The sequence below is a fragment of the Vanessa tameamea genome, chromosome 27 (assembly GCF_037043105.1).
Source record: "Vanessa tameamea isolate UH-Manoa-2023 chromosome 27, ilVanTame1 primary haplotype, whole genome shotgun sequence".
NCBI classification, from domain to species: Eukaryota; Metazoa; Arthropoda; class Insecta; order Lepidoptera; family Nymphalidae; genus Vanessa; species Vanessa tameamea.
Window position 1 is genome coordinate 7,143,194 of NC_087335.1, and position 24,821 is coordinate 7,168,014.

General features: G+C 33.1%; 1 protein-coding gene across 2 annotated transcripts in view; it reads left to right on the forward strand.

Moving 5' to 3' along the window:
- The window catches only part of LOC113391955 (heterogeneous nuclear ribonucleoprotein L), a 385,528-nt gene that overhangs the window by 297,177 nt on the left and 63,530 nt on the right, over window positions 1-24,821 (forward strand). For both annotated transcript variants that reach the window (XM_064219358.1, XM_064219359.1), the window contains exons 3-4: window positions 14,670-14,754; window positions 22,497-22,594. In XM_064219358.1, coding sequence (XP_064075428.1) covers window positions 14,670-14,754; window positions 22,497-22,594 — 183 coding nt within the window. The remainder of the gene's footprint in view (window positions 1-14,669; window positions 14,755-22,496; window positions 22,595-24,821) is intronic.

Consider the following 24,821-nt stretch of genomic DNA (forward strand, 5'->3'; position numbering starts at 1 on the left):
GCCCTGGCTTCAAACCCCAGGTCGGGCTGATACAAAGTGATTGGATTTTTCTAAAAAAAAATGGTCAATGAAACTTTATCTACTTTTATGTATTTATTTTGCATACGTCTTTCTACTAATATTTTCTACCTCCAAAAACAGGTCTTAGTATTGTTGGGTGCCGGTTTGAAGAGTGAGTGAGGCAATGAAAGGCAGAAGGGATATAACATCTTAGTTTCCAAGGTTGATCACGCATCGATGATGTAAGAGATGGTGAATATTTCTTAAACGCTAATATATAAGGGTAATCTTACCATCATTAGGTCCATTTACTAGTCAGCCTAAATATATGAATGAAAATGCGTCTACACATGCAATTTATAAAATAACATGGAACCACTAGAACACTCCGTAAATGTACCCCCGGCTGGGCAAAGATCTCCTCATAAGAATAAGATCATTCCATCACGCTGCCCCAGAAAGATATTTGGATAACCATGTGATTGAATTTGATCCGACAGATCCAGGTTTTTCCATGGTCGTTTCCTTTAAAATGGAAATTTGAACTTACAGTCTCCTGTTAAATACCTACCTGTTGTACCTGGTCGTCAATGCTCCTGATATTATGATATTATTGTTACCATTATTTATACTGTATCGTACACCAGTAGTAAAATAGATCAGTAAATGCTGAGATTAAATTATTAGATATAATTGTAGTACAAGGCTAATTAGCCATTTCTTCCAGAAAACCCAATCGACTTAAAAAGAGGCTTTAGAATCGAAACCGAGTAGGTCGTGCAGTAATTGACCTATATATATATATATATATATATATAATATATGATATAGGTACGTTACATTGCAATTTCGAAATCCTAATCAACCCCTTTTAAACTTTAACGCAGATGTTACTTATGTAAGGAAGTAACGGAATTACGTTGAATTATTTAAGGGCGAAGAATTACAAAAGGGTCCGTCTTACCGCTTCGCTCCGGCGTTCTGAATACTGTATGCGAAGAAACTATTCTCTTGTTTTCTCTGTTATTAATAAATCTTTAATGGCTCGGTGGATTTTCATTCGTGGTTCAAATAGGTTCATGTAATTAAAATTTAAGGCCTGCGTAATGTTTATAGCGATGTTCATTATTTACAGTGTTGGAAGTTAATCCTGACAACTCACGTTATTAAAAAAAAACAAACGCCTTTTTTGAAATTTCTTTGTTTTTTTAATTTTATTTCAATAATGACTAGGTATAAGGTATCGTTTAAATTCATTACGAAAATTAATGAAATTATAAAAATTTCAACCGATGGCGTAAAATATGGCACAGATGACGTAAAATACGGCATTTGTATAATTTACCAAGCAGTTTCTAAACTGTTGATCAAAGTCGGATTAACAAATGAATCGTATTGTGTCATTGGTTGTCATCGACCAATGACCTTTCAGATTAAATTCAAATTTAACTTTGATCGGCGGTTCAGAAACTGGAGGTTAGTCTTCCAACTGACTACTACTAACTGCCCGATTAAATTAATTCATCGAATAATTTATTAATTATATTGATTTGTACTTGTGAATTGAGACATACAAACGATTAAACATACATGAATTATTATCATAACATTTTGAGGCGTCTAAGTATTCTATATATGGACGCGACAGTGTATAGAAATAGCAGATAAGCCAATTTTTAAAATCTTTTTAAACTATTTGGGAATATTATTGAAAATGTAGAAGCCTTTACATAATTGACATTAGCAAGTCTAGCAAGTCAGAACAGAATCGAATGAATGATGCGTGAACGCTTACCCTAGTCTAGAACAGAACAGAGCAAGACATAATCACATACGGACAACGATATGCCAGATACAGTAAAATAAGATGTTTATTAAAATCATTTGCTAAAGCTATTACACACACAGACATTGCGGAACACCTGAAATATGTGGAAAGAGCTTTATAGATATAAAAATATAATTTGTAGGAAGAAAACACTTGGCGGCGCCGTAGCTGCCGCGTGATCGAAGGTAGCGACGTTAATAAAACGATCTTTGAATATTATATATATATTTTATATATATATATATATATATATATATACAAATATAATAACATTAACAACTTTACACAAAATCGCCAAACTGCTGAACAGTTTGTTGGCGAAAGAGGCGCTCTTACTTAACGTCTATGTTATTATATAACTATAACATCTATATACCGCTTAGTTTTAAGTTTACTTATTTCTTAACAAATATAATAATAATGTATATGTACACACACATATCAACATGCATTATACCCCTTCTTCTTAACATTACCACAACCTCTGGTGCCGTATTAGTACGAGCTAATAATGTTTTTGCTTTATATATGAAAACGCTTGTATAATAAATATTTGGTATATTTTTTATTCCAACGCTACTAACGCTACGTCTATGGCTGTAAACCATGCCTATCCTTTGATCTCACGCGACTGACTCGTGAAATGGTCTTCGTTTTTGTTCGGTTTTATTTTGCTTGTCGTTGATGTTCCTCGATCTCTCGATGAATTTACACTGTCCGCGGATAGACGTGTTTTTATTTCGAATATTTCAAACATTTGTCGACGTCTTTGTGACACGTGTTTGTTTTAACGGAGTTGTACGTTAATTGATATTATTTGTGTAGTTTACTAGTTCGTAACTAATGTTTTCATATATTTGTACGTTGCTATATTTTATTTTGTGTATTTTATGTTGATAAAATGTCGATATTAACACTGCTATGCCTCTTCGTCTAGTTATCGATATTCTCGACATTTTATTTCATTTGCGTCAGAATAATTTATTCAAGTAGGTTCCCAATCAGCATGCATGTTGAAGTCTTGAATTTTATGAAATAAATTAAATGGCAAAGCTGCCATCGAATCATATAGTTTAAAAGAGATTGTCAACATTCGCCTCAGAAGAGACGTGTGACTTTATTCCAATTACAAATTTAACGGACATTTCATATTATATAAAATAAATTAAATTAAATCCGAAATTATACCTGAAACGCGGGATCCGTAAAGTAAGAAAAAAAGCTAAAGCGCTTAAAGCGCTAAGTGGTACCAGAAATGTGAGATTTGGTTCTTTTAATATTCACGTTGATTAGTTTTGTCCGATTCCCCTTCATATAAAATCGAATTTTAACACCGGACTTTGTGTCTTGAAACTCTCGAATTACTCTGCATTGATTTATGGACACTGTGAAAGCTGATCTCGACAGCCTTTGCATGATGGAAATGGATACTGGTTTTTTCATCAATTGTTCCGCTAGCGGTTCCATGGTGTCTCAGGTCCAACAGATACCTCGCTGCATACAGCAATGGACTGCTGTTATCAACTTAGGTGCCAAGTAAAATGAATTTCTAATCAGCAGCGAGCGTTGTCATTAAAAATATAACGTGAAAATAGAAAATGTTTTTGTCATGACATTTTACTATATCATCAATGATATACCTATTTGTGTTTTTAATAACTCGAGTATTTTATGACTGTTGGTTATTAGGCGAACTTTGTATGGACGCTGTGGGCTATTTCATTTCATTCAGCGTTAATGTCTGTGGACGGTGGTCCCCACTTTTCATCAGATGGCCTACTTGCTCGTCCGCCTGATGTATAAAAAAGTGATCAACTATACTTAAACGGCGTGCCAAATATTAGCTGAATCGTTTAAAAGGTAGTCGCTTAAAATTAAATTTCATGATTTCACCTGAATAATTTGAACACATCTCAACATATTCGATTACTTTAGCAGCTGTTCCATCTCGCCTTTTATAGAGGTTGAAGTATTTCAGAAGAATTCGTTTGAAATTTTAAGTCAAAAGCTAATACACATTCAAATGAAAATATTATAACCTGAAGATTCGCTGAAACTCGACGTATATCGTGTCAAATGTAGTAGTTTCACTCGGTAAGTGAATACATTACCGGCTACACTAACTACGCTAACGGCTAGTATAGTATTTAGCCGGGCAGGTTATGATCTCTCGGGAGCTCAAACGTTAAGTTAGTGTCGTGTAAATTTGGCTAATATGTAATCAGGTCTTTCGATAGGTGTTTTGTTAAAGTTGATGTCAAATGTTGGACTAAAATAAGATTATCATCATTATCCATCGTCTCAATTATGTGTTTATTTATTGATTTATTCAAAATATTCAACAAAACTAACAATAGTTATATTATATCTACAAAAAATACGCAAAATAAAGCAATAAAATTATAAAGTTACACATCTAACTATATGACTGAAAAAATAGTTATTTTTTATGTTAGAGTTAGCAAACGAGCAGGAGGTTCACCTGATGGAAAGTGACTACTACCGCCCATTGACATCTGCAACATCGGGGGCTTGCAGGTGCGTTGCCGGCCTTTCAGGAAGGAGTACGCTCTTTTCTTGAAGGTTCCCAAGTCTTTAATTATTTAAAAAATAGATTAAATTAAGAATAAAAATGATGTTAAATAATACTATTTAGTGTATAAATATCTACTGGACTGTACTCGAGTCTCGTATATAGAAACAAATACAATCACAAGTAGGATTTAATTAATATACCGGAATTAAAAAACAATATTATAGATTTTTATTTTTGTATACCATAATTCAAGTTACAAAAATTAAATCACTATATAATTATTTTGTTGACGGTACACCTTTCACCTTTATCAGAAGCTTTTAAAATGATTTCAAAAACATAACTTAAAAAGTCAAGTAACTACTCTCCCATTGCTGGGCAAAAGATACAAAATCAACATACATTTACGGAAATTCAAAATTATAGTCATTTAATAGAATGAAGCATATGTTGTAATATATGATATATTAGAAACATAGTTTGTCGATGTAGAAGAAAGTATACGTAATACATAACAAATTACATTTAATGCTGCTTTTTACGAACGAAAGAACAAATAGATATTATTTAATTCGTATTGGGATATGCCCACTTAGCCGATCTTGCGCGTTCCTATCACAAAAACTGCTACCCTCTAATCTGCTCACATAATAATCGTTAAGTTTTATTAATTTTGAAACAGAATTCGCTTACAATATTATCTCGTGGAATATTACAAACGAAATGGATATATTAATTTTGTCCAAGCATTAAAAGTACCCTGTAAAACAATGTATGAATGAATTCGCCCTGCAAACTGCTGTGTCGCACATTCAACGGTCCGAGCAAATTAATTCCGTTGTTTATGATCGCTTGAAATTAAAGGAAAATATTACTTGGAATTCGCTCTTTTATATTTCTCGTGGAGAGAGTTTAGTGAAACTCTCCTGAGTTGTTAATTAAACTTCATTGTTTTTGTTTGGTCTTAATTAGTATGTATTTTAATGGAAAATCGGTACGATATCATTTTTTTGTTTAAAAATGCTGTACATTTTATTTGAAATTAGAATTTACTTAAAAGTAGACATATTTATGTGATAAGTATGCTAAGATATACTAAGTAATGTCTTTGGCTAGAAAACGAGTATCTTAATTGAAGATTCCTGGTTCGAAATCGCACTGAATATTTCTTCTCAAATGGTGTTTATAAATTAATCTGACTCAATTTATGCCAACTCAAAGTCTATAGATATTTGGAAACGTCTATTAAGTCGTGGATTAGTATTTCAAGGAGTTCTTTATTATTTGAATTAAAAAATTCTTCTTTTTTTTTGTTTTGATATTGAAGCGGGCAACATAGTGATTAAGCAGCTGCCGTTAGCATTATATCGAATTTCGAGTTCTTATAATCACTCCAGAATGTTCGAATATAGTTTCTGTTGCTACTAAATTAAACCAAGGTCTTACTGAACCACATGATACGAAGGATTTATCTCGACCGAATCTAAACCAGATGCAAAGTTAGAGATCGCCGCGAAATGTTCCGAACTTCGCAGTTTAGGAACTGAATCGAGTATTATCAACTGCAAACTGTGCATCGTTATGTAACGTGTTGTCTTATATATTTGGTTTACTTTGAATATTACATAGAAGACGAGAATATCGCTTATCTAGGTCGTCTTTTCGTAAATCTTCTTTTAATTTAAATTTGCCTGAAATATTACGGCTTCCGTTTAATAGAAAACGAGTAATTACAAACTTAATAAAATGCTATCTGAACGTCATTGATCACCAATCACAGTTGGGTATAACGCTTTACAAATTCGTCCATAGTGCAATAAGTTATCATTTGTCATTAATTCGCGATTGCTTAAGACAACTTTATGGTGAGAAAAAAATATGTAAACTTCGCATTAAAAAATACACTATTTTTAATGCAGTAAATGTATATGGAAATATAAGATTATCAAAATGAATTCAAAACGCAATAAATTACGCTTTATTAAAATACGGTCTTACGAGAAATTAGTGATGTTATTTTAGAAGTTAAAATTAATCGTAAAACTACTACCGGTTCTGAATGTTAATTCTAACGAGACAGCCCCTATAGTCTATTCAAATCGCAGAAGTTCTCAAATAAACAACTTTGATATTGAATGGACATTATAATATTTGTCGGTATTTTGAATAATCTAGATATTTGTTATGGATTCGTAAAACATTGGGGGTGTATTTGAATGTTGACGAATTTGTTTGAAATTTATTGTATGTTTTATTTAATGTTTGTTGAAAATTAAAGTATATCTAAGTAGTTGAGTGGATTAGTAAATAACATCGGTAAATCGAAAAATTGTTTACATATAGGTATTATAAATGATCGTACATGTGTATATAAAGAGACACGGACGGTACCACTCTTGCACCTCTCCTTACCATGCTGGAGAAACACATACGAACTGATCTACATTACATGGCATAATCAAAATTTGAAATGTATTCTTGTTAGACTAGGAAATATTTACATAAATTATTTAATCTATAAACATATGTTGGAAGAAATGTTTTATTTATGTATCCGACTATCGGACGACTGGCATCGTCCTATAGAAGTCTGTAAATATCCGATAGTCTGATAAATAGAATTTATTAATCGTCATATTACAGAAAAATTAAATAAATGTATATATTAGATGATGTTAGGTTAAAATTATATTATTATTGTTTTTAATCGGACGATTAATTAATATTTTATTCATCGGATTATCCGACTAGAATCGTCCCTGAATGAATGATGTACATGAATATATTCAAAGGGAAATTGAAGTAATCAATCGTGAATACTTTTCCTTCGAATGTTTATTGAGATCATCATTCAATACGTAATTTGTTTTCGTACATCATATTGCAAGATTAAACACAAATCTGTTTGTTATCAATTGACGGTCGTGTTTGTTTATTTGTTCGGATCGCTTTGAGTTTAATATTGAAATGTAAATGTTTGTAAGTATTGCGTGTTATTAAATATGAATAACGATCAGATAAATTAAGATATATATATATATATATATGTATACGAACATGATTTACTACTTCTAACTTGACCTGATAAATTTAAATGTCATGTCAGAATAACGTTGATAAATAAAGTATACAGATTAGGGAATATTTAGATGACTAATGATTGTCCGCGAATCAGCTCGCTTTTGAGGAGTTGATTGTCAGGTATAATCTCTCTTCATATAACTATTTCAGCATATTTGGTTTAGTGGTTTAGCTGTTAAATAGTAATAGGCAGACAGATAGACAGAGTTACTTTCGCATTTATAATATTAGTGTAAATAAAAAGCGCGGAGTTAGTATTCATTGATTTTCATACAGGATCAATAATTAATTTGATCGTATTCAATAAATTAAATTGGTGGTAAAGAGTAACTACTGAGAATCTAAATTCCAACTTGCTTTAATTCTGAGTTTTATATTTAACTCAATACTGTACATATGTAAAAATAATAAATGTTTAAAGCCTCCTGTGCATTGTTTGGAGCATATTCCACTAAGCTGAATGCAGATACCATTACGATGTTTTCCTACGCCGCCGATCACGAGATGAATTATAGAAAAAAAAATAAGCTTACGAGAATGAGGGTATACAGAAAACACCTGTGGTTGTGCCCACGCTATAATCTATTTAGATCAGTCCGCTTGTCCTTAAGATAAGCAGCCGTAGCGGAAATTCTAAAAGAAAATTATTATCACTTCAACGTAAAACCTTTCATCAAAATGAAAATTGAAAACGAAGCGAATATTGATATTCGTAATTTTAAAAATCATTTGTGTTTCATCTTTAAGTTCTCTTGTGTTCCAGTTTCAAAAAGTGGAACGTGTTATGAAAATTTTAATAGAATTTGCTCTTTTACTAATAAGTCAAGATTTTTATATAAAATTAAAATAGAAATTCATATCGTCCGTAAGTTTCTCACCGTCGAGGCGTATAATTAATATCGCACCGCGGTGTATACAATGCGAGGCCAATATTGCACATCCACTTGTAGGAATTGAAATCCAGCGCCAACCCAATAACATTTGCATCCGACATTACAAAGTTTTTTAATAAAATTTTCATTCGACACCAGCGATGGCGGACGTTTTAGACGATCGTCGTTTATTTCGTCTTTTTATACTTCTGTCCTCTCGTCGCGTGACTCGTGCTCGGTTACGTGTTTATTTTATTACGGGACAAAGTAGAGCGTTTTGCAGTTTAAACGTTGAATGTTTTCTTCGTACGCGTATATATCACGTGTGGCTTCTTTTATTGAATACTCCGTGCAAGTCCGTCTGTGTCAACTTGTTATATATTCTACCAGCAAATTAAACGGCAGTTTTATTGGAGTCTGATTTAAAGGCTGACTTAATCGGTTTACGAACAGGCACAAGGGATATAACATCTTGGCTCCCATGAACGGCGGTGCATTGGTGGTATGAGGAATGATTAATACTGAAATGCCAATGAATATGGCCAGTGGTGACCACTTACCATCTAGTGGTTTGTTAGTTCGCCTACCAATATGACGAAAAAAAAGGTGCAACAAGCATTGCAGCAATGTTAAATGTTTGTATGCGTTTTTATTTGAAATGGAATTTTAATTTCAGTCATTTACTTTATTTGTATATAAAAACAGAACTTTATATGAAAAGTACCGGATGGAAAAAGAAAGGAACATAGGGTACCTAACCTTAGTGATAGGCCTCCCTTGAGGGGGGCCTCAATACGTGGCTACTTGTATATGACACTAGTAGTATTGAGTAAAACAAGATAGAACGAGCTACATATTTTCCGTCACCACATAATTTTATTTTCCAACGTCGTATTAAGCAACCTAAAACAATATGTTAACCTGCACCCGAGTCTCTCTAATTTAATTGGATCGAGAATTGTTGAGAAAATAACTCGTGGAGTCTACCTACCTAAAATAAATGGAAAAGTACTTAAAGTCGAAGGGCCCTCGAGGCAGCCCGATTCAGGTGAACTTACAAATTTTACTCACAAAATAATAGATCGTCTTGAACTTTCCCTAAAAACACGTAAAAGAGGTCATTGAATATAATTTTAATGTGATTTTTTTATATGAATGCATATATCCAAGACTGTTGACTAGTATTCGTGTGGCTGTCGTAGCTGTAATTCGATAACAAAAACTTTATCTAAAATTGACGAAAAAACTCTTTTCAAAATGAAAAATTTAAGAAAAAGTGAATATCGACATTAATAATTTAAAAATCAATTGTTTCTTCTTTCCTTGTCTAGTGTTCCAGTTTCAGAAAGTAGAACGTGTCTGGAAAATTTTAAAAGAATTTGCTTTTTTTATTAATAAGTCATAAAACTTAAATCATACTAGTTGATCGGCTTTTAATAATGTTATGCTAACAAAATGTTCGAAATGTTTTTGTTATGAAAATATGTAATATATTGTTTTCGCTTATCTCTGGTATATGTCAATATATCGTTCGAACGATTATAAATCAATGAAAAGATCTATTTTGACATAATTAACACACGTTAACCGGACCGGAGGTAGATTTACATTTAGTTTAATCTGTTAAAAATACTTGTTATTTTAAAGAGTCTAGCTTAATGAAGTATATTATACATTTGATTGTGATGTAAGTAAAATAACAGTTTGTAAATGTCCTGTGTGTCGTGTAGTCCCTTCCCCTGTGGAGAAGGTTAGTAGCTTAATCCTTCACGCTGCTCCAATGCTCTCCTAGAAATTCATGTTTGTCCACTAACCTGCTACTAGCAATTCATTGAAAGTAGATAAATTCAGGTTTTCTAAAGAAGTTTTCCTTAAGCGTCGAACACGAGAAGAATTATAGACACGAATAAAGTACATGTAAATTTAATTGTGCTTAGGGTATGAAATCGCAATCGTCGGTTAACCACTGGACCATCTAGATTCTCTCATCATTTTTTTAATTTACCTCATGCAGTATAATGCTTAATTCTAATAATATTCTATCAAAAAACATGTGGAACGATAAACTATCACTTTTAGTTTCAATCAGGATTGTCAGTGATCGCTGCGATGATATACGGAACATCTAAGTCATAAGTGCCTCTATCATTATTAGCTTATAATTGATAGAGGACCAATTACCGTCTAACCGCTGTACACTTCAGTCATGGATGCCTTCTCTCCTGTCAAGAAGGTTTCGGATTTCATTGTGTCATGTTTCTCCAGCGCAGAGTTGGTTTGCATATTGGACCAATTACATGAAAACTTAGTGGTGTTTCCTGGATTTGATCTTCAGTTCAGATCGACATGACTGGACGAAAATATGAAATAAATAACACAACCTTGGTAACTAAGTTTTGTATCTTAGTACTCAGGGTTGGTGGCGCATTGGTGATACAATAAATGGTTAACGGCGCCATTGTCTTGGGGCGGTGGTGACCATCAGATGGCTAATTTGCTCGTTCCCCGATATATCAAACAGAAGAAAAAAACCAATAGAAGATTTTGGCACGTAATGTTCGACAATTGTTGCTAGAAATAATATTACCAAGATATCAGAAGGTGTAATCTCTCCAATTATCATCCGGTCTTAAGATTTTCCTCATTTCAACATGAGCTGAATATTACACGACACATTTTAGAAGACAACACAATCTAGGATGAAGATTACATTACCCTTTCGACTAACTAAATGTCTCGTGTTTTCCAATTTCCCCCGACAACGTCTCCGAGTTCGCCATCCAGTGCTCCAGCTTCGGACCAAAGACGTGTCTAGAAACTAGATTGGAACTTATAAACCGGTTTGATATTGCATGACGATGAGAACTTTTTTAATTCAAAATTATATTTTTTCGACGACTCGATTTCTCAGTGTCTACATTGTACTAATAATTAATATATTTAATGCACCCACAAATGTGAAATAATTAATAATCTTATTCAATAATATTTTTGGAATAACAATTTTGAAAAAAATGATTACAAATGGCAGTCTCTTAAAGAAAACATTAGGAAATACTACTAACGTGTCATATCCCTTATGTTACGTTTTCTCTAACTTTGAACCATGATATTTAATAGCGTGTTTCTCTATTCAAGTATTTAAACCACACAAAAACGTCCATAGTTTGGTCCTATGTACGATTTGTCCATTTTGGCAAAGATCAAACATCATTTCTTTTTTATATTTTTACACTTTTTACATTTCATTTCCAATATTTTTACTCTTTATTTGATCTTTTGCCAAATTAACAATAAACTTTTCTTGTAAGTTTTAAACTCGAAAGAATTTGTAGCATAGGAGGTTGGCTTATATTCAATTTTCCTTACAACAATGAATTTTGCTAACAATCTAAGTTTGATTATAATTTAAAATATATTGAGATTTTAAATGGGAAGAATCGTACGATATTTCTGGAAGAATACTAATGTTTGACCAGTAATCGATTATAATCATCATTGAAAATTTGAAAAGGAACAATTAAATGAATTACAAATCACAAACAAATTATTATCTTCTCTTATTTCAAAAAAAAAAAAAGCAGTTGCAAAGCAAAGGAGAAAAATATACTGAGCTGTTTCGTTTGTACCTTTATAAATTATTTTAAATTTCCATAAACCGAAGATTCTACAACGCGTAAGTTAAACAACACTCAAATTTATCCTCGATTTTATTGAAACCATAACAATAGATCTGTACAAAGAACGCCCAATTTGTTCGTCACATTTCCGTACGAACTTTTTCTTTTTATTTAGAAATATTTATTCCTATTGTTATACAACTGATGTTTCCATATTTTTTTATATTTGGTGTTGCTTTATTTTGTTTAAGCTCGGATTACTGGATAGTATACAGCGTGATTTTTTACTGGGCTTTGTAAAATTCTGACATCACAGAAAATAAAGATTATGATTGCGTCTAATCGTTACCAGTCTACTAACTCGATTCTTTTCCTGTGATAGAATTATGATAATATTTAGAATGATGCTGTTATGCTTGTGTTTTTTTTTAAATTACGTATGATAAAATTGTTTGCATATAAAAATACCTAATTATCTTTATCTGCTTTAAGATATATTTATACTATTGTATGCGAGCAATATATATATATATATTAAAGCATATGAAACGGTTGCGTCTTCTGGTATAAGTTTAATGTACATTGATTTTGTCGTTTTTTTTAGTTGTCAAGAAAAAAATATATTAGTATTGATAAATATACAGGATGTTAAATATTACGGTACACTGTATTTAATCACAATTATAAATATTTAGGTACTTAATGTTACTAAGTAGTGCTTAGAACAATTTGGTATCCAACTTTGGAACTTAAGGGCGATGCGGTCAGAAGTTAGACGATGTTCCGCTGTATCGTCTCGTGGAGTTTCATTGTTGTTAAATTAATTGGTTACTAAATCTCGTATTTTAATATAACTAGATCAGTTTTAGCTGTATTTCACGCAGATGTATTTCGTGGTAGGGCTTTGTGCACGCCTGTCTGGGTAGGTACCACCAGGTATCGTATCGTCCACTATACATGGCATTGTTGTGTTCCTAATTGAATATTGAGTGGTGAGTGTAATTACGGACACAAGATACATAACATCTTAATTGTCAAGTTTGGTATAGCGCCAATATCACTAACTATCAAGTAGTGCCTTTGCCAATTTGCCTACCTATATGATAATATAAAAAACACAGATAAATGCATATATAAACGCTGGGATGCACGAATATCAAATACGATCATGTGTTTAGATAAGACCGCACACTCCGTCGACAGACAAGACAGCCAAGTTAATTACATCCCTCAAACCCCTGAACGTGTGAAGGCGTAAAACTCTATTCAGTCATTCATCATAGCCTCCCTAATGACGTCACGTGGGATCTCCGTGCTTCTATTATTAGATATTCTATCAATGCCTCAGATCATCTGGTTACTTCGTATAGGTATTTTGAAATATGAAAAGAAAAAATGGAATGAAATCATATTTTTTTCTGAATGGTCCAGTTATTATAAAATGATTAACCAATGATTCTGAGTTCAAACCCGGGCAAGCATCACATAATTTTCGTTTGCTTAAATTCGTGCTGAAGTTTGTGTTTATAATTCATCTCGTGCACGATGAAGGAAAACATCGTGAGGGAACGTGCACGTGCAGCAGCAGCATGATAGAGTAAGCTCCAAACCTTCTCCTCAAAGAGGAGAGGGGCCCATAGCCCAACAATGGGACATTGCATTTAAGCTTCAAATAAATACTTATACCGATCTTATACCTATGACATTACCATAAATAAGTATTATTACCTTCTAAATATATTAATTCCAACTCAAAAATCATTACGAAATATTCTTAATTCGTGTTAAGGTAACCCCTTACTGTTGTGTTAAGATATTTTGTTGTATCTATTAATATATATATATAAATACAACAATTACAATGTTTCTCTTTGTCGCCGAGATCGAGGTAACTAAATTTAAAACAAAAGTTTAGTTAGAAAAACTCGCTTCGTCGAAATGGCACCTTCAGTTTAGCTTCAGGTGTTTTATCGGGTCCATAGATTATTTCGGAATTGGATTTAAAAAAAATAGGCTTATCTTGTAGTTCGTTTATAGGTACTCCTTATGATGTACACAATCGTCAACTAATTTGGCAGAAGTAAATCTTGCTATCCCTTTCAACTTCACACACAAGAAAGGGATGATATATTTCTGAGTAGACTTTTGTGACACTACGTTGTGTTAGTGGAACATATTTTATATTAATAGCGTACATTAACGTAAGCCGATTTTTGTCGATGGGATGACATAATTACTGGAAGCTAGAAAAATGAGAAAAATAGCTGCTCATAAAAAAACGGTTATGGTCTCATTTTGAAGAGCTTCAGCCGTCGATGTGCAGAAAAATAAAGATGATTCTTGATTGCAAAGTACTAAAATTTAACAAAGAATTAATTTTAGAGATCGGAAAATAGTTACTGGCCATTTAGAGAGCGGGGTGCTACGGCTGTATAGAAAAAAAAATTATAAACGTAAACAAAATTAAAGTAAATTGTTATCGAAAAACTGAACGAAAAACGATTCTAACTGAACTAATGTATACTATTTCACATTAGAAAAATCATTTAAATAATGTTTCATAATTTTGGCGCAGAGTGTATACGGGTGACATGCAGTTTACAAAGAAATGAAATTTAAAAAAAAATTGAATAAACGCGATGTTTCGCGGCCGACCCACTAGTTATAATTGTGTTGATAGAATATATTTTATATAATTTTATACGATTTTAATTGTTTCTCTTTTGTTTCAGGATGTCATACACACGATCAGCACGCCACACGGCCAAGTACAGAGGATTGTCGTCTTTAAGAAGAATGGAGTGCAGGCGATGGTTGAATATCCTTTTCAATGAGTAATAAAATAATATATTTTTAACGAATCTTTGGATAGTCAAGATTAGTATTAGGAAAATATATTTTCAATGAAGAATTATTTATCTGTAGTTGTTCGGAGATATGAGTCATAACACGTATTCTGTAAAAAAATATTTTGAATTTAATTTATTAATTTAATTTCCACCAAGCAAAGCGGGCGGTTATTTATTTATTAGCAAATCATATAGTTGCACAAATAAATAATTATTGATTTTTGTATATTTACTTTATATGTCAATTCGTTAGAAGAAAACTTGTAGCCTTTTTTTTTTAAACAAAACAAGAGGAGTGAAATATTTTTTTATAACAAGACGGACGGAAATGGGCCACCTTCACTGCCCACAGACATGAAATGGAAACCATTCCTTATATTGCCAATGCACCATTAACATTTGGAGTTGAGATGTTATATCCCTCGTGCGTGTTGTTACACTGGCTCACTCACCCTTCAATTGAGCACAACTATACAAGTATTTCTTGTAGAATATTTGATGAGTGACTGGTGCCTACCCAGACGGGCTTTCAGAAAGCCCTACCACCAAGTAAAGACTTACCTGATAAAGAATATCTGATAAATACATTACATTAAATTAAATAATATTCTTGATATTCAAAGAAGGACCTTCTTTGAATATCAAGTCTCATTTCTATAAGCAATGAATTTCCGTCGAATTTCGACGAAAGAGCGACCGCTAGTAATAAATAATAGGGTAAGGTAATCCGTTTGAAATATATATTTTGTTGTTCATTACAATTATGTTACAACGTTGTAATAAAATATCTACTGTACCATCGTAGCCCGAATATCGTAATGTAGGTCTCTCATGGGATGAGGGGGATAGTAAAATTTGTCTGTCTTTTTTCACGTGAACGACTATGAACGTATATGTAGTTTGATAGATAGACCGGATTATTGTGCAGTAGCTTTTCGCCCGCGTGGTGCGCGGGGGGGGGGGGGCGTGTTCGTATGGTATAAAGAGTAGCCTTTGTCCTTCCTTCTCCATATCAAATTTCATTAATAAGATGGCGTAACAGATACAGTTACTTTCGCATTTATAATCTTAGTATATAGATATAAAAAAAGAATCAAAGTATGCCCTTTAAAGTAGGTTCTAGCGAGCAATTTGGAATCGTTATTTTACAAGAATAATTAAATATCGAGTGATAACCGATTCGGATTGTAAGTTACTCCGATTAGAACCCGCAAGAAAATCGGGAGTTTCCTTTCCAACGATTCTGTTACATTGGTAATTTAATACACTTTATTTACTAAGGTAATAAGGGTGAGATAAATTTATGAATTAAACGACTTACAATTAATACCATACTAAAGTATTTTCTTCGTTCCAAATGTTACTCTTTTGAGCTGTCTAGCCGGCTCTTCTCGGTAAAATTCTTCGATACTATGGTCAACTAATGTAACGAATTTTTAGTATTAAGCAAAAACGTATATTTTAAATCGAATATTGAATTATTCGCGCATACAACGTTACTACTTTAAATAAATATCTATTTGTTTTATTTTTACGTTTCACCGTTAGCACTCGCACCACGCCTCAACAGCGATCGCCATGGTCTTTATCGTTAACAGTAAAAAGGATACATAAATAAACACGTCTTAACATTTGATAGTGGTTTTTATAAAAATATACAGATATACCTGTACCTTGTTTCTATACGACTTTCTATCTTATCCCCTATGAAATAAGGTTGAAATTAGTTTTTATATCTCTGGATGGTTTCAATCATGATGGACCAACAGGTGGACGATGCAATGCGAAATGGTTTTAAGTTCGTATTAATTTTAGTTCGGAGAGAGGATTGTTACTACGGACACAATTTTGCCGTAACATTTTTTATAATGTTTAAATGATCTATTGCTTTTGATAGATACGGCTTCAAAGCTACCCTTGTTCTTCTAAGAGTGCAAGTTTTTCTGCCCCGTATTGTCACTATTGGTGAAATTCGAAAAATTCCATCATTTGATTATTGTAAAGATAGATATATATCAATCTTGAGTAACGTGGAATATGCTTGTCGTGAAGTGGTATTTGCTCAGGGGTGGAAGTTTACAGACCATTTAACCTTGAATTTTTTTCATAAATTGAGGTGTAGCACTGATATCATTCATACTGTATTTTGTGTAAGCGACCTCACGAGCTTATGACAATTTGTCTATTCATTCTACTTTCAAAATTCAACCAGTAACGGTTTTTTTTTATGATATCGGTAGGCGGACAAGCAAATGGGCCACCTGATGGTAAGTGGTCACGACCGCCCATAGACAATGGCGGTGTAAGAAATATTAACCATTCCTTACACCACCAATGCGCCACCAACCTTGGGACCTAAGATGTTACGTCCCTTGTGCCTGTAGTTACACTGGCTCACTCACCCATCAAACCGGAACACAACAATACTGAGTACTGCTGCTTAGCGGTAATATCTGATGAGTGGGCGGTACCTACCCGTTTTCCACTTATATAATTATATACGGACAGCCATAAGTTTGTGTATGTGATAAAGGTTATAATATAATAGCTAAAATTTAAGGCAATTGAAACTACTTATATGATAATATTATATTATATACTAATACTTCTCCGAAACCCGCTGCAACTCTTTGCAGAGTTTTGGAACATAGTCCTCTTACAGTAGAGTGAACTGGCAGAAATCGTCACGTAAGAAAAGCGTTAGACCAGACGGCCTTTCCCTCTCTTCCCCTTCGTCTCTGTCTCCTTCTAGTGTATACTAGTGGTTTTGTACCATACTAGTTGTCGTCCGCTCCCGTTTTAGGGATTAGTTGTCACGTGCAAGTACTTCCTTGGAGCTCAAATTTGCTTCATACGAAATTTCGTCAAATTCGGTTCATTGGTTTGGTAGTGAATGATCGACAGACAGACAGACAGACGGACACACAGAGTTCCTTTCACATTTATTATAATAGTATAAACATAGTGTTATTTTTGTTTTTTGTTTTTTGCTTTAATTCACACGAGATTTTTAATATCGTCATTGTTGTTTAACTATTCTTTTCAAATGTTGTTAATTTATTTCATTGTGTCTCTTATTTAAATAATATATATATATAACGAAACTTCGTGCCAACAGTCACCCACGACACGGTTTTAATAGCCTTTTTCAAATAGGCATTACCCAAGAACGCCTCGCTAATTAGTTCAGATAATTTAATTCTCACTATGTATCAATTTATAGCAAACAGCAGATTATAAAAAAAAATCTTATACTTACTATTAATATTTTAATATAAACAATTTCAAACTACCCACTTCCCCTTCTAGTGTCATAACTTCTTTATTGTGGCCGTAAAATAAATTATTTCATTATCCTGTGTTATATATAACAAACCTTATCGTCATAAACATAAAGTTCAAAATAACTTTATGTTTATGATGATAATGTTTGTTTTGTTGAATATCGTAATTCGAGTCTTGTGTTTGTAAAAATGGCTTTGAAGCATTTAGTACGGGAGATGGATTGGATTCTCTGAAATAGTATTTTCAGAGAGTGGTCTCTAAAATTTAGTAATAACGGTTTTTATCGGTTATACATTTTTTTGTTTCGATTCGGAAGTTATTTACGGATTTATTTTGCATATTGCGTTTTGTTGTTCGGGGGATATTTATGATGATTTTCAACGATGACGACCATGGCGGTAATTCCCAAGGGAAAACTGCTGGGATAATATGGTGCGCGAATGTTTGCGCAAACAAAGTTTGTTTATAACACGTAAAATATTTAAATACTTAGTTCATAATAACACGGAAAATCCAACACTAAAGAGTTTCAGGGGCCAACTGCTTTACATGCGTACCGAAGTAAGGGGCTGTAAAGCACCGCACTACTACTCTACCCCCTTTTAGACTCTTGAGTTTCTATTGGGGAAAACCGAATTCTTATTGGTCCAAATCGGGGTTTCAACCTGTAGCCTGGTCGTCTGCGGTCAAATAAGCTAACCACTGGACAAACTAAATTCATATCGCACCCAATAAATTATACTTAAAAAAATATTTACTGAAAAAAATATATATTACAAGGAATTGTAGTAATTTCTTATTATAAGGAATTAATAATATTCCTTTTTAACCCTCCACTTAAACTTAAAGCTTGCGCTAGGTTTGTTTTTACCACAATAACACATAAACCATAGCGCTATTAAAAGACGTTTAAAAAAAAAAGAAAAAAAAATATTCGCAAAACAATAAGAGATGAAAACAAATTAATTATATTAACGTCGTTTGTCAAAAATCTCGTCGAATAATCTAAAACACGTGTGACTTGATACAGATTAAGAGTAATAAATAAAACTAGACGATTTTATTTACGTCGGCTTGTTTGAAAAAAACTGTAACGGCGAAATATATGGAGCACGTGCCACGTGGAATGTTACACCGTGCCGTGTCTGACGAATGAATGTTTTCATTCGTTCATTATGTATATTGTTCGTTCAGAAAAAATGTCGGTGATTTATCTCTGTGTCTTGTAATGCGTTTTTTTTTTTGTTTTTTTTGTATTCGAGTGTTGTTTTGAAATATGGTAGATTAAAAGGTTGACTCATTTAAAAGTCGCTTAATTTTGTTTGATTTTGGAACGTGCTAAGTTTTTTTTTATAGTTGCAATACACTTTTGAACTTTAAAATATTACTATGTATTTTGTTTTTTTTTTTTTAAAGAGCTATATTATGTATTCCTAATAAATAAAATCAATTGGTCAATCTTTATTAGTAATCCGTTTGGGATGTTTTATTTATAAGTAGAACCACATATATATTTTTGAATTATAATAAATATAACATTAATTATTATTTTTTATAGATATGAGAAATTAATACTTCATCACGCACTTACGTCTATAGTTCTTCTGGTCGTAAAATAGGACTAAGGGTACTTATTTAATTATTGAAGGAATACTATAATTTAATCTGAGCAAAGAGAAAAACATTGATTCATAAATGACATCGAGTTAAAACGCGATAAAATTATACGCTGATAATCTTAACACATGTTCATCGCGACGTGACGTCATTATAATTCGTCGCTTATACCCACAACAATAGTTTACTCAGCTAGTACGAGGCGTGCATCTCCTATTTCACAAACATTAAATTTGTTATACGTACCTCCTTCTGACGATTTGCCGTGTAGGTTGACGTTTGTGGTCTCGGCTCCGCTGCTACGGGCCGTTGCATGAATTTATAAAGCCCGTAATCCGCCTTAATAAATGAACTATCTAACAGGAATTTAATTATTCAAATCGGGTTTGTATTTCCTGAGCACAGCGCGTTCAACCATATAAACTCTCTGTACAAACTTCACCGTTCGGTATTATTAAAAGTCTGATGTATGTTACAGTCGAAAATATTTTCTCATTTAATATGCGAACTAAAATCTTTAGCACATATAAATAAGGTTCACATAACAGAAGTGTAATCTGACACAAAATGACATATAAAAAAGGTTTTTGATATAGGTAGACAGACAAGTCTGATGGTGAATGGTCCACTTGATGGTTAGTGGTCAACACCGCCCATAGACAATGGCGCTGTAAGATGTATTCCTTACATCGCCAATGCGCCACTAACCTTCGGAACCAAGATGTTATGTCTCTTGTACCTGCAGCTACACTGACTCGGGTTACACGCATATTATACTTAATTTTAACGATATTTCGATATAATAACCAAAATCTTAAATATAATTAAGTACTGAAATTCAAAAAATGAATGAATGCTCAGTGGTAGTTCAAAATCGCAACAGTGTAACAGTCAGCTCAAAGGGTCAGTTGTCCAACGACCTACGGAGCGATCGGATGTTTCAATGTAATCGATGTATTGAATAGTAACGTATTTTATCTATTAACAAAAGAAACATTCTGTAAATTTCCTACACAAAAGATTTTTTTTCTTCGCAATATGAGGATTTGAAGATTTATTCACCACGATTTTCCTATGTGCACCAATGGACGTACCTGAAGCAGAAATACATGTGTAGGTTATCTTACGACGAAATTAATACAATTTAGGCACAATCTAACACTACTGCTTGCCTGGAATCGAGACCAATGGGCCAATGGGAATCATCCAAAACTATGCGTAATTTACCTTTGATTTCAGTCAATTTCTAAAGATAATATCATATTTCTATAACAAGATATATTAGTTATGTAAATATACTGAGAGATATACTTTCATATCTGTTCCTTACATCAATATAAAGTATATTTACATACCATTAAAACTTTTGTCTAAATTGTTTTTTGTCAATTCCGTGGGAGTTTTATTCAAATTTGTCCAACTTTTCGACTAAATTACGGTCTGTCGACGTCTGCGACAAAAAATATATTAGTTGGAAGCGAAGCGACTAACGATTTTGGAGATAATACACAACATATATGTTATATTAGTGATCCATTTTGTGTTTAGTTTATCATCTATATGAATATGCAATGGTTTTATGTATGCAAATAGAATTCAGAGCAAATATCTCTTCTCTAGGAAATACTTTGAATTTATTCATCTCCTGCACCAATGGGTTAGAAAAAAACTTTATACCAAAAATATTTATTTAATATAGAGGCGTTACACTTGCTCGTTGATAGACAAAATTGTACCATCCCACACATTATTATAAATTAGGATTTTCGGTTTAAAATGGCCTTAGGCCAAGATATTTATAAACTGTTACTTTAATTTATAAACAAAATACTCTTTTATTGGACTTTAAATTTATTATTTAGAAGCTTCACGTCCTCAAGCTATTTTATTCTATTTTGATTTTTATTTTTTACGGACCTTAATGGCACACGTATTATCGTCAAATTCAAATCGCATTCTAATATGTAATAATATTAGACGCGTTAAAGCGATCGTTACACATAAAGTCTTTATATACTAAAGGTCTTATGTATAATGAATATTCTATACTTGGTGGAGGGGCTTTGTGCAAGCTCCTCTGGGTAGGACTCACTCATTAGATATGCTACCGCCAAACAGGAATACTTAGTAAAGTGATGTTCCGATTTGAAGGGTGAGATTATAACTGCAGGCAGATAATAACATCTTAGTACCGAAGGTTGATGGTGCAAACACGATGGCGTAAGTAATCTGAATAACTTCTCTAAATGTTGGAGTGGGCTCGAGCATTTTTGCACGGTCCTAAAATTCGGCCAAAATGAAATCAGCATCGTTAATGTTAAAAAGAAACAATTTATGTGATAAGCTTTTGCTTGTGTGTACTCATTGTGAAAGTAGACAAAAAGTTGTCGGATCTTTTGTAAGTAGATTAACTAGTATTATTCGTGACCGTGGAATTCTAATTCATAGCAAGTTATAAACGGTCGTCTTGAGATGGAGCTCCCTAAGGACCTACATACATTACCTTGATGAAAAGGACAAAGGAAGTACTTTATGCGTTAAGCCAGGGGACGTTAAGTATACTTTAATTCCAGTCTAAATCTGTTTCACTGTTAAGACTCACTTACCAATAGCCAAAGGTTCGCCTTCATTAAATAGGAGATTCTTATCTTTAAATACTTTGGGAATCATTGTTAACAGAAAACTAATAAAATCTGCAATATTAAATATGATTTATGAAGTTCGTTATTTTATAAAATCAATATCATATGTTATCTGTGTAAATAACAATATTTGCCAAAGAAAAATAAACCTTAACTCAACGCCACAAGTTCGAGAGCATCGAATCTGCGACGCGAGCTAAAGAAGCTCTACACGGCTGCGACATTTACTCCGGATGCTGCACTCTCAAAATCGAATTTGCGAAGGTGAGTCTTATTTTTATTCATATACTCGTATACATTTACTCTTAGTGTTGAATTTTATTGAATTTTTATACACGTGATTTCTATAGTACTGGTATTCTATAGCCCGTATGTGTTCCACTGCCAAGTCAATAGCCTCTTTTACGCTCGATGAAGGCTTGGAAATTACTCTATTACGATTCAATGCGGATTAGTGGATATGGCAGGTTTTCATCCGAAACATCTCATTTTTGCGTACAATGTGTTTACCGCCGGGAGTATAATGACATATGAGACGATTTATAAATGAATTGTGATGAAATTGCACATGTAACAGTGGTAATCGCGTTTTAACTTGTTACTCCTGTTACACGACTGCATAGAGTCAGTAACCCTTTTGGTTCTACAACAGGATCTCAGAAAGCGTTCAAAATGCTACCTGTACGCCTTAGGAATGAAACGATCGCCTCCTGGCTATTTCTTTTCATATTGAATATTTGTAAATAATAAAATTGACAAAAAAGACCCGCTGAGTTTCTTACGCCGGTTCTTCTCAGGTCAGGGTATTTTCTTTTCCGAACCGATGGTAGGGTTTAATTTGACAATCAATAAGTAAGTGTAATGCTTCTATATTGAATGAAGGAATTTGATTTGATTTGGATTCGTTTTTTATAATATTGGCAAATGGTAATACTTAGTATTGAGTATTATGAGTAGAGTATTTGATGAGTTAGCGGAAAGGCATACGATGAAGTAAATTCATTCACGTGTTCTACCGATCAGTCAATCTCGGTTCGTGATGGTTGATGTTTTCAGTGTCGTGATCAAAGACATCGAAAATTGTATCCATATACGTTTTTAAATATTTCAATAGATTATGTTAAAGATGATCAGTGGAAGAAGGGATGCGAATGTAGGAGAAGTATGTTGTACTTAGTACTATTAATAATAGAGTAGTATATCAATCAATATCAAGTGCAAGGCACGTATGTTTAATAGCGGATAATGCACTCGATGTTCCCCCCAGCCGTGACTAGGTACAGGATGTTTGAAATATTTGACGACGCTTTTGATTCGTCGTCAGAACGAGGTCCTTCTCAAATTGCGTCAACGTGACATCTGTTCACTTCAAGTGCGCTCCAATTTTTGACGAATACGAAGAAATTATGGCACTCGAGGTAACTGAATGGCGCATTTATTTTAATTACACGGTGATATGGTTCAGAGTTGTCAGATTGCCGTGCGGGATAAGTAATTATTTAAATAATATTTTTTTTGATAAAATTTTATTTATAAATTAGGCATATTATTCAAAACAATGTGACTAGTTTACGCTCGTTCTCATTTTAGTATAGATAAAAAACCGTGGAGTTGGTTTCAATACAATCAATATAAGAAATAAAGGCCCTTCTTGATTTTTAATCGTGTCCAATTAAGATATAGATATTGTATTTCAAATACTGTAAAATGGTGGTCTCGATAGAATCTACATCTGAACCGGTGAAAGCTTTACAGTAAAATGAATCCTATAAAACATTACAATTCAAAAGTGCTAGTACCTACGTGAATAAAGAATATCTTTCGATTGACTGAAACTTATGTTGGAACCTCTACATCATAAGGCATAATCAAAAGGCAGATAGAGCACGCGGGACAATATAGTAAAGCAAGAAAAGCGAATACAGAAAAAAAATCGAGTGCAAATATCCGGTTTTAAAAGTGCTGTCACTTTAATTATTAATTGACGTATTAACAAAAAGACGCATCGTTTCGTACTAGCGGGAATTGGTTGCCTTGTTATAATGTTCCGGCCGCTCCGTCTGCTGCCCTTTGTTTTATAACGAGAGGGACATCTAATTGAACCCAGAAACCGTCCACGAAATCGATTCCTAAAACTTCGCATGCATAGCGAATATACTTGGAAACTTCTGTGAACTCCTCGTTCGGTGATTAGTATGAGCTAAGATCAAACAGTGTTCTGGAAACATCTTCTGATCTTTGGAAACATCGCTTAGCTCAATGGTCTTTAATTTTGCTGAAAGTTGAAAGAAATTGAAGTTTGTTTGAATCAGCACATCTTACGGACAGGATAACAATATTTAAAAAAATTAGAAGTAAATTAAAATGACTGATTAAGTAAACTAAACAAATACGAGAAATATACATTTTAAAACCCAAAATTAAATAATTGGTTTGTTCTGCATTAGAAATCGTAAGAAAATGTAACAGCCTGTTAACGTCCCACTCCACG